This window comes from Sinocyclocheilus anshuiensis, unplaced genomic scaffold (assembly GCF_001515605.1).
Source record: "Sinocyclocheilus anshuiensis isolate Anshui unplaced genomic scaffold, SAMN03320099.WGS_v1.1 scaffold227, whole genome shotgun sequence".
Taxonomy (NCBI): domain Eukaryota; kingdom Metazoa; phylum Chordata; class Actinopteri; order Cypriniformes; family Cyprinidae; genus Sinocyclocheilus; species Sinocyclocheilus anshuiensis.
The window spans coordinates 2,968,497-2,985,552 of NW_015549590.1; the positions used below are offsets into that span (position 1 = coordinate 2,968,497).

At 38.0% G+C, this 17,056-nt stretch overlaps 2 protein-coding genes across 6 annotated transcripts in view; both read right to left on the minus strand.

Moving 5' to 3' along the window:
- LOC107658126 (inositol polyphosphate 5-phosphatase OCRL-1-like) overlaps positions 1-14,320 on the minus strand; it is an 18,465-nt gene extending 4,145 nt beyond the window's left edge. Inside the window, exons 1-22 of one of the 4 annotated variants that reach the window (XM_016446575.1) lie at positions 13,768-14,320; positions 13,097-13,176; positions 10,234-10,325; positions 9,924-9,962; positions 9,358-9,471; positions 8,297-8,446; positions 7,964-8,174; positions 7,727-7,885; positions 7,544-7,645; positions 7,218-7,332; positions 6,945-7,061; positions 6,534-6,715; positions 6,289-6,400; positions 5,893-6,002; positions 5,648-5,783; positions 5,464-5,574; positions 4,771-4,936; positions 3,914-4,149; positions 3,333-3,356; positions 1,928-2,044; positions 1,749-1,833; positions 1,217-1,344 (exon numbers count right to left, since the gene is read on the minus strand). In XM_016446575.1, the coding sequence (XP_016302061.1) occupies positions 1,217-1,344; positions 1,749-1,833; positions 1,928-2,044; positions 3,333-3,356; positions 3,914-4,149; positions 4,771-4,936; positions 5,464-5,574; positions 5,648-5,783; positions 5,893-6,002; positions 6,289-6,400; positions 6,534-6,715; positions 6,945-7,061; positions 7,218-7,332; positions 7,544-7,645; positions 7,727-7,885; positions 7,964-8,174; positions 8,297-8,446; positions 9,358-9,471; positions 9,924-9,962; positions 10,234-10,325; positions 13,097-13,176; positions 13,768-13,809 (2,628 nt within the window). In that variant the 5' untranslated portion in view covers positions 13,810-14,320. Of the gene's footprint in view, positions 1-1,216; positions 1,345-1,748; positions 1,834-1,927; positions 2,045-3,332; positions 3,357-3,913; positions 4,150-4,770; positions 4,937-5,463; positions 5,575-5,647; positions 5,784-5,892; positions 6,003-6,288; positions 6,401-6,533; positions 6,716-6,944; positions 7,062-7,217; positions 7,333-7,543; positions 7,646-7,726; positions 7,886-7,963; positions 8,175-8,296; positions 8,447-9,357; positions 9,472-9,923; positions 9,963-10,233; positions 10,326-13,096; positions 13,190-13,547; positions 13,738-13,767 lie in introns of those variants that run through there. The other 3 variants (XM_016446574.1, XM_016446577.1, XM_016446576.1) reach the window with 3 other exon arrangements.
- Positions 14,321-15,556: 1,236 nt separating this feature from the next.
- LOC107658131 (protein eva-1 homolog C-like) overlaps positions 15,557-17,056 on the minus strand; it is a 6,304-nt gene continuing 4,804 nt past the window's right edge. Inside the window, exons 7-8 of one of the 2 annotated variants that reach the window (XM_016446585.1) lie at positions 16,427-16,507; positions 15,557-16,070 (exon numbers count right to left, since the gene is read on the minus strand). In XM_016446585.1, coding sequence (XP_016302071.1) covers positions 15,682-16,070; positions 16,427-16,507 — 470 coding nt within the window. In that variant the 3' untranslated portion in view covers positions 15,557-15,681. The remainder of the gene's footprint in view (positions 16,071-16,426; positions 16,508-17,056) is intronic. The other variant, XM_016446586.1, reaches the window with a different exon arrangement.

The following is a 17,056-nucleotide window of genomic DNA, read 5'->3' on the forward strand; positions in this document are numbered from 1 at the left end:
TGTACCATTGTCCTCTTTTATGCTAAGAAATAAGTCACCTGGCAGTTCTCTCCCAAGTGGTTCCACTGCTGCCAGCATTAAGTCTGAGTATGATTCAGTGGGCTATATAACACTTTTAATTGTCAGGAAATTACTTGTCTTTAAAAGTTTTGGTTCAATATGCTTACCTGTTGATCAAAAATAGCCTTAAACCTATACACTTTATTTTTTATTTTTTTGTAACTTTCAGGAGGGTGTACTCATTTTTGCAACACAAAATTGTATCACTTTGATTTGAATTTTGGCATTCTTCTTTGGTAATTGATCAAGCAGGCTTGTTGGAACATTACATCTCCAAAGAACTCTAACATGTCTTCTAAGTAAAGAGTAATTGCTGAATTTGTTAAGTTTTAGAGGGGGTGTACTCATTTATGCTGTGCACTGTATGCACAAACTGTTTAAAAGTTTTATGGTGAGTTATATTTTTTTTAATGATTTTTAAAGTATCTTATGCTTACCGAAGTTGCATTTTTTTGATTAAAAATACAACAAAAACAGAAATATGGTGAAATATGATTACAATTTAAAAGACTTTTTTTCATTTGTTTTCTATTTTAATATGCTAAATGAAATTTCAATAAAATCCAATATTTTTTTTTTCAATAGAACGTTCAAAAGATCAGCATTTATTTGTAATACTGTCTTTACTGGTCACTTTTGGTCAATTAAATGCATCCTCGAAGAATAAAAGCATAAAAAAAAAAATAATAATAATAATAAATGTATAAACTTCCATGAAAAAAAAAAACTATATATACATTTCCGTTTTAAAGTTTGGGAATAAAATTTATATATCCGTGAGTTTATAATAGTATAATAATTTTACACACAGTTATATTAATTGTTTTATAAAGACATTCTAAAGTTTACTTTTTTGTTTTTGTTGATTATCACAAATAAACAGCAATTGAACTACATAGTTTAGACCCCACTGTTAATTCTGTACAAGTTACATCAATAGCTGAGAGACAATTTCTTTCATATAAGCAAAATGGACAATGAAACACACCCAAATTAATTTAGAATCAAAACACACTGAATGCAGAACCATACGGAGAGCTTGTGAATAGGAACTGAAACAAGAACATACATAGATTGCCAGACCTACCACAAACAGCATATTAAATACATAGTCTTGAAACTACCAATATACTTACTGCCATGCATGCATGTTTACCTGTTTGCACAGGCGGCTGTCATGAGAGCATTCCAGACAGCGCTGATAGAGTTCATAACACAGCACAGGCTCAGGAAGAGCCTCCAAGAAGATCAATAGTGCTTCGGCAACTGAGTGATTAGAGCCAACTAACCAACAGTCAAGGAGAACCACGGTGAACAGTGAGAATGCACATTTTAGCATCAGGAAGAGAAAATATGGCAGTGAAAAAAAGGAAAAGACAGGGAGAGAAAAGAAAATACACACCGTCTCTAGGGATGTCTCCAGCACCATTACAGTAGGACAGAGGAAACATTCTCAGTCTCTCAGCAGCACAGGGACGAATTGTGTGGGAGAGTCCAGCCAGTCAGAGCAGTTTTAAAGGGAGCCACTCGGTCACATTCACTGACGTGACAGACATTAGCATTTCTATTCTACGTAACTCTGAGAGCCCTTTAAAGAGGTTTGTCCCAAATAGTAATCTATCTGCTGGGAAAAACTTGTCCTTTCCATATATAAACATATTTATATCTTTTTTGGTGGGAAAGGATACGGATGGATTCAGGAATGCTGGTGTCCAAGCAGTCAATAATACTTTGTAGCTCATCTTGCAGGCCAGGGGTCTGGAAAAGGTCCTCCTGTGTATTAAAAAAAAAAAAAAAAAAAAACCCCATTAAGTAATTTAAGATATGATGGTTAATCATAGGTGCATTCATGCTTTATTTTGTTTACCTGCTGGCAGGCCTTGGTGTAGAGGTGATTAACAAGCAACCAGACCTCTTTGGGAATCTTCAGAGGTTTATCCTCTGTTCCAGCACTGTCCAACAAGAAATTAATCCGGCATTTCTCCTGTGAAATTGAGAAATTATCAATCTATATATTGTAGCACTTTCCACTAATACAGCACATTTTGGTGTTCCATTATTTACTTTTTTTTTTAAAGCACTAGATCCTACACTTTTGTATACTTTTTGTTGAACTATCCTTTCACAAACTGTATTCTCAGCTGTATCCAACAGTTAAAATCATAAAACACTGACATTTAGTTGAAATTATCTTTAGTTGAGTGAAACTGCATGCTTTTTTAATAACTAAAAATATTAGAGGGAAAACACGAACAAATCATTTTTACTTATACTGTATACAATACCTATTAAAGGTTTAGATTTTTTAAATGCTTTCTTTTTTGAAAGCCTCTTATGATCACCAAAGCTGCATTTATTTGATAAAAAAAAACAGCAATAGTGTGAAATATTATTACAATTTAAAATAATTGTTTCCTATTTTAATATATTTTAAAAAGTAATTTATTCCTGTGATGGCAAAGCTGAATTTTCAGCAGCCATTACTCAAGTCTTCAGTGTCACGTGATCCTTCAAAAATTATTCTAATATGTTGATTTGCAGCTCAAGAAACATTAATTATAATTATAGTTAAAAACTTTTATATAATGTAATATTTATAATGCAATGTTGTTGTTGTTGTTGTTGTTTTAATTTGCACCCTTTTGTGGAAAGTGCTTTTAAAAATACAGATGTTTAAGATGGTTCTAGTACAACTTGGAGAATGACCACTTTGTTTAAACTTTAAAGTATATAACAGCCATAGCAAATTCATCCACGTGATATTTGAAAAAGGGTGACAACATTCATCTCTCTTATAGACACACTGAAACATGTTACGTGGAGAATAGTTACAGCCCCAAGACCACTGAACAATATAAGGGGACTCATGCAATTAGTAGGAATGCAACTCATGCTGAGCCACAGAGGCAAAAACAACTCTAAAGAACAGTCGACTCCAAATTACAAACACTGATTTGTGAGGCTGGTTTCACCATGCTGTGAGCTGCTTTCTCTCTCTACTAATCTAATATCGCTGGCTGGTGAGCAGTGAGCAGGGTGGGAAAAGGAGGGGCAGAATTCAAGCTGAGAGATTCAAGCCCCAGTGACTTTCATTAGCCTGAACCAGCAGAGTGACTGCAGCAAGCTGACCTGTAGGAATGGGCAAGCACATCGAGACACTGTCACACTGGGACAAACATGTAAAAACAGGACAAAGTCACCCTCAATCACACATGTAGGCCATGATAATTGCAGCCTGTCCTATTGTTTCCGCAGATGAAGAGGGACTTTACCTTTTCCATGCAGCTATCCTCTCCCTGAGAGTCATGCAGACCCAGAATGATTGGTCGGAAAGAAGTAGTTAGAGAAGAAAAGAGTAACAGAAAGGAGGAGAGATGAGAGAATAGAGAAACATTGCGTAATCAGTGAGAACACAGAGCCAGTATTGCATAATCACAGATAAGCAGCTTTCAGCTATCAAAGGTGATTACTGAACAGCTGAGAGATAGAAACAGAAAATAACTAAAGATGATTGACTACTCTCTAAATTAAAAACTAATAATATTTTGAGAATATAGCTGCAAATGGAACAGTTACGAACAGCACGGGTGGTTTGCATGATGACCTACTGCTACTGAAAAACCTGCATCCCATAACATTTATTTCTGTACATGACTTCCTCATTCTAGCCTCAAGTTAGAATCATGTCAAACCTGAAAGTCTTCTCTTATCTAAAATCTGGGGGCAAAATTCCATTGTTTGTCATGACCTTCCACTGGCAAAGAAAGCAAGAAGACAGCTTTCGCTTTTGCAATACCAGCCATCCTGTGGTTATAATCCATCTAATCAACTGAAGCTGCGACCTGTGCCTCACCAGATCGATGAGTTTGGTGATGGGTATCTCACGGATGGGCTTCTTCATACGGCACAGGGTCTCTAAAGATGTGCCGAAACAGCTGGGCAGGTAGTTTCCCGCCACAGTGATGAAGTAGTCTTTCCCCCGGTCCAGATGAAGCACCAGGATGTCCTCGATTTTATCCTCACCAGAGTTTAGCAGCGTCACAGAGTCTTTACTGACATACACCTCCAGGAAGATCTCCATTGTCTCATCTGCAAGAAATAGTAATATACAGACAATGTAGAGGATGCTCAGTCTGCACATGGATCAAAAAATTTAAATGACACATCACATGTTGTTTTTCCAACTATATTTGGGCAGCTGACATGACACTTTACTATCTTTTAAGAAAAAGGCAATTAATTGATTTGCTTATGTTTTAATCATTTGGCAAATGACTCATTCACAAAACTGTATTTTAATCAAGGATGCACTGAAGTTATTTTTTCCATCAAAACCGAAATTAGTTTTTGCCTAATGAAAACTAAAACAAAAATAAAGTTTTGACAATGAAATTCAGGTAACTGAAATCGGCCTGCTGTTCAGAGGTTTGGTGTTCACAGGCCATTAAGTAGTCATAGTAAAGTTAAGCCGCTTCTTGATATTTCAGGTGAACAAATTTCACATTTTTCTAGTAAAATTCTGTGGTCCTTCTGGAATTAACAATGTGGAGACAAATTAAGTATACTGACTTTATCTAAATGTAATATTTTTTCGAAAAAGTCCAGCCATGAAATTGCATAAAAAAAGGAAGTAAAGGAAGACATTATCAAAAACTTTGTACTTGTCAACTACAACATTAATTATTATTTGATGCCATATGAGATACTCACTAGGGTCTAGTACCCCTTCGCTGGGCTCAGCACGTAGCCAGGGTTTACAGTATTGAGAATCATTGAGTTTGGGAATGAAGGCGAAGGTGCAATGGACCTGTCCGTCATTAGTGATGAGAAAACTCTGACGCTGAAGCTGACGAAATTTCACATTCTCAAAGGTGAACTATGGGTTAAAGAACAGATATAACATGATAATGAGGCAGTAAGAAAATACAATATCATTCAAAAGTTTTTGGTAAAGCTGATTAGTCAGACTCAGAAATCATTCTAATATGCTGATTTGGCACTCAAAACATTTCTTATTGTGATCAATGTTCAAAACAATTCTCCTGCTTAACATTTATGTGGATGCCATGATATATTTTACATTTATGTATGTTTTACAAAATATCCTCAGTGTGCACTGATTCAGGGTGATGCAGATCAATTTATTTTTACTGTCTTTTCTTCTTTCTTTTATTTTAAAGACACAGACCGGTGCATATAATTAATCTTAAAGCAATTATGGCACATGTGATCAGCCCATAATCCACTCACAGTCCAGAGAAATGCTAAAATAGTGCAAACATGATTGATCTTCCTCTGATTTATAGTGGGATCTAAGAAAGACTGGAGGCAGGCCAGTGGATCAATGCAGAGAGAGTTTGTCAGAGGATACACTCCCCTGTCTGGTTCTCTGTCATTACTCACCTCCCGTCGTGTTAGGGACAAAGAGGGCAGAAAGTCATTTTCCATCCTGTCCATGTCCCGCACAATCTCTTCAAACACCTTCTTGTAGCGCTGCTCAATCACCATCTTCACCTGCAGCACACATAAAATCAATGTGATGCTCTCAACTTCTTTATTGGAGCATGATGAAAGAAGTAAACCTCACCCCGATACTGAAGAGAGAGCTGACAGGTTTGTGGTCACTGGTCTTCAGCTTCATGTGACTGCGGTAGTGAAGCTGCTTCACGCTGCTCCCCCTCCAGAGGATACGGTCGCACCAGGCAGGGACTCGACACTTCCCACTGTGGACGACAAAAACCAAATCATGAAGTGTCAACCTAATTCTTTTCATTTTGAGATCATCAAACAATGATGTATAAAACAAGAGGTCCTAATCTCCGAGAACTTTACCTTGAGTCCCATCGGTCTGATTTAGCATCATATTTGTAAGTTGGGATAAAATTAATCTCCCCTTCCATGAAGTCAGTGAAGGCACGTTTAGTCTTTCTCTGAATGTTCAGCTGGCAAAGTGAAACAGAAGATGCTATTAAGTGTGCTTTTAGAACAAAAATGGAAGTCAGTCTATATTTGGCTACTACTGAAAGAAATGCCATATACACACACACAGGAAAAAGAAAAGAGGAAGCAACAAATGATAACCTAAAACCAGATAAATACAGTGGAGTGCATAAGTAAAGGAAACCACTGATGAACTCACTTTTGAGTTTTTAATAAAAAAATATTAATAACTAATATTATTACAATTCTAAAATATTATAAGAAAGTAGCTTCACTGAAAGCTCTCACCTGATCACACTCCTGAAGCCTCCGTAGCTCTTTATCATCAATAAGTCTTTTTACCTCCCCAGCATCAGGCAAACATAGCCTGTAGTTGAGATCTCCAAGCCAAATCACCACACTTACAGAGGAAATCATAACAATTGAACCATTTAAATATTGACCCAATATTAGCTTTAAAATTCTGTTATCTAATCATAGGAAATCAGCTTCAAAATGGCTACACTGGATAACTAGATATCGGTGACACTCACTCATGTTTGACTATACTGAGAGGGGGGTATTCCAGCAGGTGGAAACTCATGCGGGCACATATGTCTTTGTAGTCCTGGTTCCGCCGCTCATAGTCATCCACATGAGCCGCCAAGTGAGAGTTTACAAAGCAGAAGCTGGTATTATGGAACACAAAGCGCACAGCCACTCCTCCTTTATTCCCCTATAATAATGGAGTAATAAAAGAGGATTCATCTTATCAGGTCACTGACACTGATCTACTGATAGAAGGGATGTATCATTCGTATTGTGGTCATTTCTGTAATCAATACCACTCTAAGATTACACCATAAGCAAATACAATAAAAGATACACATTATATGCCAAGCGATAGGCTAAAAGTACTTCCTGTTTTGACAAACCACTTCCTATTGTTACAAATTCAAACGTACCATTTTATTCATGAGGCCAGTTCCAACAGACTCAGAAGCCACCTCTCGAATGTGATGTTTGTGCTCCTTGTTGACATACACCACCAACATCATTCCCACTAGACGAATGATACGGATCTGAAGACAGGATGCAGAGCCTCATTAAAGGTTCACACAAAATCAAAGCGAGCACCACATACTTTCTTCAGTTGACCACAGGATGCCACAGGAAAGACTAGACTGTTCTTTGCATTTTAAATATTGAATAGCAAAAATCAGCTGTTGTTTGCTCACCTGTATGTATCTGGCTTTAGGATGGAGGCTTCTCTCTACTGCATCAACCCATAACTGTTCTTTGGATGAGTCCATATAGAAAAAGGCCTCTGTGCTCAGGTCCAGCTCCTGAAATCTGCCAAAAAACAGAACAAATCAATATGAACATAATCAACGAAAATACGAATGGACAATTAATAATGTACAACGAATCTATTAAGGGTGAAATATTTAATGTCTGTCCCACTGGAGTCACAAAACTGCAACTATAATGACCGTTTTCAAACAGGTTTCCCAAACATTGCCCCATTTGCATGCTTCAAAGGACTTTATGTTCTGCCACTCACCCCAGTGCGTAGACATCTGGAGGGTGTGGGTCACAGCACAGCCAGGGCTCAAGACTGCTGTCAGGAGACTGACCATTCACATTCCACGTGCCAATGAAGAACCTGTAAAACAGTGAGTCGATCAAATACCAGGAATCAGTCCAAACAAAATCAATGGCACGTTTCCAGGCATGTTACATTTACCTGAAGTTCTTAATATCCACATATTCTTTCTCCTTCTTGTTGAGGCGATACTTGAGCAAGCCTTCCCTTGACCCTGTGTGGCTGCTCATCATGGCCTGTCTCATGGTGTAGTTGGACGGGCTGTCAGACCAGGAACTGGAGCGGTCTACAGACTGAAATCTGTAACGGCAAACAGCACTTCAGTTCAACACAGCTGAAAATCTACAGGCTTCTGCATTTAAGACCAGTAGCACTCACTCATTTCTGACAGGTGTGGAGTTCTGTGCAGATGGTGGTCTTTCTTTGGTAGTTGGGCCAGCCGTGTGGTTAGTCGATGGTGTATATGTGCCCTTCCGAGGGGGAAGAGGGGGCAGTGGTGGAGGAGGTGGCTCTCGTTGCGCAACTATACGGTTTTGCTGGTTCTTCTTCTCTTCAAAGCCAAAATCCGTGGCCATTGAGATGGCAGAGTCTATAAACAGAGAGGAACAGACCAGCAGGATTGTAACCAACAAAGCGTTCACTAGCACCTACTGACTTTGGTGTATCTGCCCATGTAACCCAATGTATTATGTGTGCCATTTTTTCCCATACCTGTTTTTGAGGGCTTTACTAAAGTGCTATTGTTGATGTTATTTGAGGTGGATTTGGAGGTTCCTCTTTGAGGTGGGACTGGAACGCAGTCTTTTACTGGAACAGGTACAACAGGCTCCATCTTTCTGGGCAGTGAACTCCTCTTCTCAGCTAAAGATGGACCATTTAACAGTGATGTTTAATGTATTTATGCATTGGTTAATGGTTTTCAAAATGTCTTCAGCAGTGGAGAATGTTTATTATTGTCATCATTTTAGTACAGGCAGCTCTACTACTAATCTGGACATGATCTTTCTTTTTTTAAATCTCCTTATAAAACAGATATGAAAATCTTTGACTGATTACAATTCTGACACATTTTTTCTACATGATGTTTTTGAGTTATCTTACCTTCAGTAATAAATAATTTGGAAGTATTACTGACAGTGTCTTGTAAAGGCGGGACTACACTACACTATTTTTGTCCCAATTTGCAGCCTGGACAATGCTTAGTTGACGAAAGTCAAAGTCAGTCTGCTGGTTTTGGACAAAAGTCTAGCAAAGGCAATGTTTCTGTTGTGTTTGGAGCAACTTTAAAGATTGGTAGTGTGTGATGGCCAGGTTTTCTATGTAACCATTTACAAAGTTGGCAATTGTATGATGCCTAGTGTTTTAATATCTGTTCATTTTGAAGACGTATAGTGTATTCCAACCTTACGTAGACTGGCACCCTGTAAAATGTCAATGGACGATGTCAAGAATTGAAGCCTCTAAGGTAAGAGTTTGAAAGACAAATTTAACCTGAGCTGAATTTCAATCAGTCAGGTACCAAATAGGAGAAATCATGCAGCAAGTGGCTTAACCTTTGACTTGATTGTGGTTGTAACAATGTAAACCAAAACTAAAGTGTTATGTGTCAAACTTTCTGTCTGACACTAAGGTCAAATTCTTCCAGGTAGCATTCATTACGACAAACCTATAAATCTGGGTGTTGGTTACCCTGGTAAATAAATGATTAGAGTAGTTAATAAATAAGAAATGTGGCTTGATGTTTGTGGCTGCATCCTGTGCAGGGGTATCACCTTGCTGTTTGGCCTTCGTCACATGCTGCAAGAAGGACTGAGTGTGAATGTCATCCTGCAGCTCCAGCAGAAGCTCTGGTGTTCTCTCGCCTTGAAGACGAATACGTACAGTCGCTGTTGAAGAACGTTTTGTCAAATATTCACATCCAAACATCACAGCTATGCATTTTATTCTTTAGAAAAAGCACTTTCCTTAAGTTAATCATTATATATTTATTAATGCAATATGCATTAAGAAACCTGCCGAAGTATACAAATCGCATAAAAAAGTGCATATAAGCTCCTACCATTTCATATAATTTACAATTTACAAAGAAATAAAATTAATTGGATAAGAGTAGCAATAAACTGCTTAATCCGAATGCTGCTACAATAAGCTCCTTACGGCCAGATAGAGATGATTCAACTATAAATTATGTAACAATTATTTGAAATACACTTGATTTGTATTCTATGCTGATGTAATTGTCCCAACACACTGTAAACAACTGAATAAGACACTTAGTAAAATGGCTATGAATCAAAAAAATAGAAAAATTTAAAACAAAAGGCTAATTAAAACTTACAGTTAATCGAGAGGTCAATAAGAAGAGCTTCTTCAGCCTCTAAAATAGGAAATTAAAGAAAGTCAGAGACAGATTTTAAGACGACTGTACCAGGAAATATAAAACATAACCTGCCCTCTATGGTGACAAATGATTTTCAAATATTTGATCAGGAGAGGGAGATTTCATCATTCAAAACAGTGCTTATTATCTAAGCCTCACTGATAGAGACCAAAGGTGAGTTTGTACAGGAAGAAAAATATTATAGTGAGGGCAAATGCATTTACACTGTTACAAAGTCCTTCTGTATAAATAGTCATTAGAAGCTTACCTCGAACTATCTGAAAATTGTTATTGATGGGGATGGACAGCTGGGGCACTGGGCTTAATACAATTGCTTCAGGGTTTGCCAGAATATCCAACCTAACAACAAGAGATCCATTCATGAAATGTCATATAAGAATGCATAACCTGTCTCACAAGACTTCCTTTATCGGTTCATAAAGTCAGTTTATACAATTAGATTTTTTGAAAGAAAAACAGTAATAACACTTTTGTTCACTTTTTAGGATGCAGTACACAGTAATGTACACTATCATTCAAAAGTTTAGGGTTGCCACTTTTACTGTATTTGTGATCAAATAAATGCAGCCTTGGTGAGCACACTTCTTTCAAAAACACTGACAAATCTTACTGACCTCAAACTTTTGAACGGTATTGTATCTCTCATATTTCCACTATGATACAGCATAATCTTATCTCATCAAAAATGTAGCTTCGGAATGTAGAGGGTGGAGGGAAGCTTATGGAAATGCAGCAGGCTAAATGCATATTGGAGGGCTAATTGCAGACCATATTTCACTCTCTGACAATAACAGTGCCAACTCCAGGGCATCAGGTTCCTCTCAACGTGGTCATACCTCCATTTCGCTCCATGGGAAATTCAATTACATTGGATTATTGGAAAAACCTTCAGATTTCACTGCCTGAGTGTGCCATGCAAACGCATGGAGGCAAGACTAGAACCCCTCTGTGCTGCCAGTGAGCCCCTCTCATTCAGTCTCAGAAGACGATAATTGCTGTAATGGATGCTGTTGCCAGGAAACACAGCACTCATGAACAAGGGAAATTTGGCCTAGACTTACTAAGCAATCTCACATTCAATCAATACAAATAATAACCCAGTGTAGCGATGATGGTTATAATCTGCTCATGCCAAAAATATTTCCTTATTCTCTGAGGTTAAACTGTGGGACCCGCTGTCACATTAATGTTTCACTGACAACACAGCTCAAAATTGTTATGTAGTAGTTATGCACTCCCCATCCACCCCAAGGGTCTGTCAGGCTAAATGAAACATAATATACTTTTATTAGCTGGTTACACTTCCAATGATCTCTACAAAGATGCTTTTGCAGTTCAGTTCAGGTTAGAGGTTAAAGGGACAGTTCACCAAAAAAATGAAAATTCTGTCTATTCATGCATGCATGAGTTTCCTCAATAACCAATGAGGTTTGTTCTTCTCGCACGCAATTATCAATATTTATATGTGAATAAATGCCTCAATTATTTTAATTTTTAGGTAAACTATCACTTTAAAGACTTCACTTGTTGCTCTAACTCAAAGGTTACCAATCCTGGTCCTGGAGAAACTCAACATTGCATGTTTTTGATGTGTTTCTTATCTGACACACACGTTTGAGGTCTTGAAGTTTTTACTAATGAGCTGATAAGATGAATTAGGTGTGCGTAACTACCTGCAGAAGTAATTTGCATAAGATTTCAATGCATACTTTTACATCTGATGCCTAATACATTACAGTCAATGAACGTTTCCTCATGCAGGTCTGAAATATCAACTGTGTACTTTGTTCTTATTGTTAGGAGATCCTTTTCATTACACATGGATTCAACAAATAACATCTGTGACCTCTTTTGCCCAGTCAGTTCTTGAGCTTTGAGTAAAGCTGAGTGTGTACAGTTTTAATGCAGTTAAAGAGTTTGTGTGCTCATGTGAGGCTTATTAGGCTCTAGGACACCGAGGTGGAATGCAGGATAATGGGCAGCATGCTGGCATCCACCACAAAAGCCACACTGCCTCATTGCACAATCTTTCACAGAGTCTTCTCACATCTATAGCAACCAGCAGTTAGGGCAATATATAATTCACATTTCTTTCACATTCACATTTCTGGGGTTCTCAGAAGCAGAAGTTGTCACAGTTGGGTAAACCAGTAGTAAATAAGAGACTACAACAAATATTGTTTTTGCATTCTCAATTGCTCCAACAGAAAAAAAAATAAAGAAAAAAAATCCATGATAGTGTTTCCATGACTTGGCAAAAGAGGAAAAAAAAATAGAAAGACCTTGATTATTACAGAAAGATGTCAAATTTACAGCCATTTCCTCAGCCAGTGTATTAGAAACACCCTTGCAGCTGTGTTAACGTTTTTGTAATGAAAATATAACACAAAATATACTGTTATAAATGTATTCAAGTTCTCTGAGAATTGCTTAAGTTTTAGGGCTGCTAATCAAGAATTCCACACAGGAAGAGCAAAGTTGGCACACCACAGCTCCAAAAGTAGAAAAATATTTATGTTCTCACCACAGGTGACGTTTCGAGCCTAACATGTCTGATGAAGAGCTTTTAGGCTCGAAATGTCACCTGTGTTGAGGACATAAATCAATATTTTTCTACTTTTGGAGCTGTGGCGTACCTACTTTGCGCTTCCTGTTTGAAATTCTCTGCTAATCAAGAATAACATACATCAGCTTGAAAGAACGAGATATATCTAGTAAGTATCTTATGTAAAGTAAAAACCATTGGATGTAAAAACAAATAGCAGGCTGTTAAAAGCAGCTGCATTCTCAAGATAGAGATGCTCATTAGATAGCTAGCAATTAGATGGCCTGTGTTGGTGGGTTTGGTTGCTAATCATGTCAAAAAGGCCAAAAAACACCACAACACAATCATCAATGTAATAACACAGACAGGCAGTAGCAATGAACCACCAGCCAGAATGAGCAGTTCGGTCTTAAAGAGACTGAACAGCTGCTCTGATGCTCATGTTTCCCAAGCTTTAAAAGTAACTTTTGCAACTACTCACGTTATACACATTGTTTAGTATAACAGTAAAGATGTGTAAAATGTGAAATAGAAAACTGAGATCAAACACACAGAGTCTACTTACTTGAACTGTCCAGAACACTCTAACAGGGACAGGAGTCTTGGTTCTTTTTGTCCATTTCTGAGCAGATGTCCTCTAACAGTCTGAAAAAAATCACTGTCAAGGATTCAATTGGATAGCTGGAGGCAGAGGAAAAGGGAAAAGGGTGGAAAGTGTGACGCCTCATGGCTCTCCCATGCTTGCTCTCCTTATCCTCCCTCGCACAATCAAAAAACTTGTTGGACTTTATATAAGTTCATTAGGTAAGTCATAAAACAATCCCCATCATACTTCAATATATATATAAAAATCATTAAAAGCTCTATTCTCATAATAAACTGCCGCTGTTTCTGTAGCATCTATAATGTCATGCCTTACAGACACATCATATCAAGTGACATGACAATGTCACGCAATGATGTTCAAGTTATAGAAATAAGAAATAAGAGTAAGTTTTGATAAACAAAACGCTTACCACGAGACAGTTGCGTAACTTCTGTCTGACATCAGATAGAAAACAGCAACCGAAATGACAACATTTGTATTCGATGTAGCCTCTTTAATACACTGGCAAAACGAAAATACATGTTATTTTTACCATTACAGCTAGGCTAGCAGCTAAATTACTTTAAAAGAGACAGCTACTGCTCCATACAAAATGAAAATGAACAACCAAGCTATCGAATAAAGGATACGGCCAAACACTGGCTATCGGATATCCCGAATGAAGACTCCATCACGAATGTTGTGAAATGTGTTGAATTAAAGCCGTCAGGCGGCTAGCTAACAGGCTAACGTTAAACTCAGCGCGACTGTTTTCTCAAGTCAGGCTCCACCCCTCACCGCGCGTGCCGTGCTGCTGGTCTTTCTTCCTCCGGGGTGATTGAGAGACGATTGATCGCTCGCTCGGGAAGAATTTAGCCCGTAAAACGGGGTTTGAATAAACACGGGTGGGGAAAAGCAATCAATGTACACCCGCTCTTCCAAAAATGAGTGACGCAAGAGTGCGAGTCAGCTCGTGAGCCGGTGCGGAGTCATTGAACTCCGGAGAAAACGACACCCATCGAATACGTGTATATCGAATTTGGGGTTAAACAGGGATCACGGTTGATGACAGTTGTGTTGTCGCGTTAATACGTCAATGACATCTCGAGTGATGTTCGGGTTTACGTTCAATACGTTGGTAAAATATGTTGGAAGACACAACCGGTCAAGTATGGGTTCCGAGGTCATCATCACCGCGCTGTCCCGGACGCAACAACATCGCTGGGTGTGTTATGCACTGCTCAGGGATGTCATAGATGCTAAATTTTTTCGCAGTTAAGGCACTCTTTAAATATTGACTTTTTAGAGTTTCCGTTAAACGCCTTGATATTAATCAGATAGAAAGTTGTTGCTAAATCTCAAATGTCAAAATGGATATTGTCCTTTTGGTTACATTATGTTTGTGTGTGTTGCAAGTGTATTATTATTTCAGTAGCCTACCACCCAGAACAGATTACATGTTTGTAGATAAAAATTCAAACCAAATTCCACCTGGATGGTTTGATAAGCACACTATTATTTTATTTGTAATGTGCACTCCAAAGAAATCAGATCACAGACTTCCATCCCCAATCATTAAAAAAATCGTGAATTATATATGAAAATGCATACATAAATACAGTCTATTCAGAAAACATAAGCAGGTGGGCTTGATACCAATATCACAATTCACGTCACACATTTAAAGGGTTAGTTCACCCAAAAATTAAAATTAGCCCATAAATGACTTACCCTCATGTCATCCTAGGTGTATATGACTTTCTTCTTTCAGATGAATCCAGTCGGAGTTATATTACAAATTACAAAGGCCTTCCGTAGCGAATCGATGCGGTTTTGTAAGAAAAATATCCATATTCAAAACGTAATAATCACTTTAATGTAGCTTGCGCTCACTGTAAAGGGAAGCAATTCCAGGCGGATGACGTACGAGGTCAGCGCTGCACATGTGCCAGTGAGTCTCGTGAAAACCAACGTTTGTTATAGGAGCAAAGGAAGCAAAGTTTCCTTACTTTAGCAAAGGAAAACCAGTCTCCTCTTGGCTTATATCGAAATACTCCGACATTCTTCTTTACAAATCCTCGTTTTGTACTTCTAATTCTTGACCGTTGTTTTGTTTTGATCACTCCCCTGCGCTTCCGCGTTCGTCACTTCTGAGCAGCGCATGCGCAAAGCCGACCTCATACGTCATCCGCCCGGAATATTTTTCTTACAAAAACGCATCGATTCGTTACAGGAGGCCTTTGTTCACACCCCGGAGCTGTGCGAGACACTTTTTTTTAATGGATGGGCGCTTTTTATTTAACTTGTTTTGGACTGAAGCATGCAACACCCACTGAGTGCCATGAAACAGCTTGAAAGATCAAAGACAATTTTTAATATAACTGAAAGAAGAAAGTCATATACACCTAGGATGACGTGAGGGTAAGTAATTTATGGGCTAATTTTCATTTTTGGGTGAACTAACCCTTTAAGAAAACCTAATCTTGGACTTCACTCATGTTAAACCATATAATTAGTGTTTCTTTTAATAGGGAAAACAGTCAGATATGAAGAAAACATCCAGATTAAGCAGATGAGGTTTTGATTTTGTGCATGGCATAAGGGCTGGAGTTGATATGAGGCCAGATGTCTCCATTGGGCATCTCAGGTTTGTCCTCATCCTTCCTCTCCTCCATCACCACTGTCATTATCATCTCTGGGTTGAACACGTCTGGCGTGCGGTAAGGGCGCGCGAGGTGGCGAAAAGAAGACCGCAAGGAGGCGTCATCATCATCAAAATCATCTATTAGTCCTCCATGTGTCCCGTGGGAGGACTTGAGCTCATCTCCTAGCTCAGAGGCAAGGTCTTTCAGATCTCTAATCAGGGTGGATTTGAGACCGAACAAACACAGCAAGAAGAACAGACCAGCACAGATACCAGAGACAAAGTATAAAGCCACTGTCTCCGGAAGACCTTGGAGAAATGAAGAAAACAAAATTTAATAAACTATCAACAACAGAAATAAGAAGAGGATAAATCAAGTAGTAAAATACTTCCACATTTAGTATATGAGAAGGCCATTGCTGACTGCTGATGTTAGCAAACTATGAAGAAAAATATATATTCATTCATGTACTCATTTATTCTCTAAGCCTTTGGCACTTGTATGTATGTTACTGATATATGTATGCTGCATATAATAAGATTCATGTGTACATTTTAAAAAGAAACGAAAAGTTGATCATAAAAAAAGAAAGATGAATAATATTAAGTAAAAATTGCATCTAATCATTTGAACATTCTGGGATCAGACCACACATCTGACATACCCTGGATTTGGGAAAAGATTTCCAGAGAGTTGGTGAAAATGTTTTGTGGTCTGGACACCCCGGGACCAGTATACCACCCTCCTGTGAAGGGGGAAGATGGGATTGGATCCAGCAGTCAGCAAGACCATCAACAACTGATGACTGGCAGTTCTGTTATATAGCTGAGTCATGTGCAGTTGTGGTCAAAAGTTTACATACAGCTTTAAAAAAATCTGCAACAACACAGTATTAAGAATCGAGAGTATGTAAACTTCTTCAAAAATGTAGCTATTATTTTGTTCTGTGGACTATATGTATACATCTGTAAAGTAAAAAATGAATAAAACGCCATTTTTATGTTCCCTTTCATTTTGTTAAAACTATTAAGATTTTGCAGATTCTGCAAGGTGATTGTAAACTTTTGACCACAACTGTATAACTTTCCTGTAATTTTTTTCATATGCAATACTCGAACATGGAATGAGTCGCAGTTATTAGGTTGAAGATACCTTTTTAACACAAGCTAGCTTATTAAAATTAAAGGGGTCATATGATGAAATTTCAATTTTTCCTTTCTCTTTGGAGTGTTACAAGCTCTTGGTGCATAAAGAAGATCTGTAAAGTTGCAAAGACTAAAGTCTCAAATCCAAA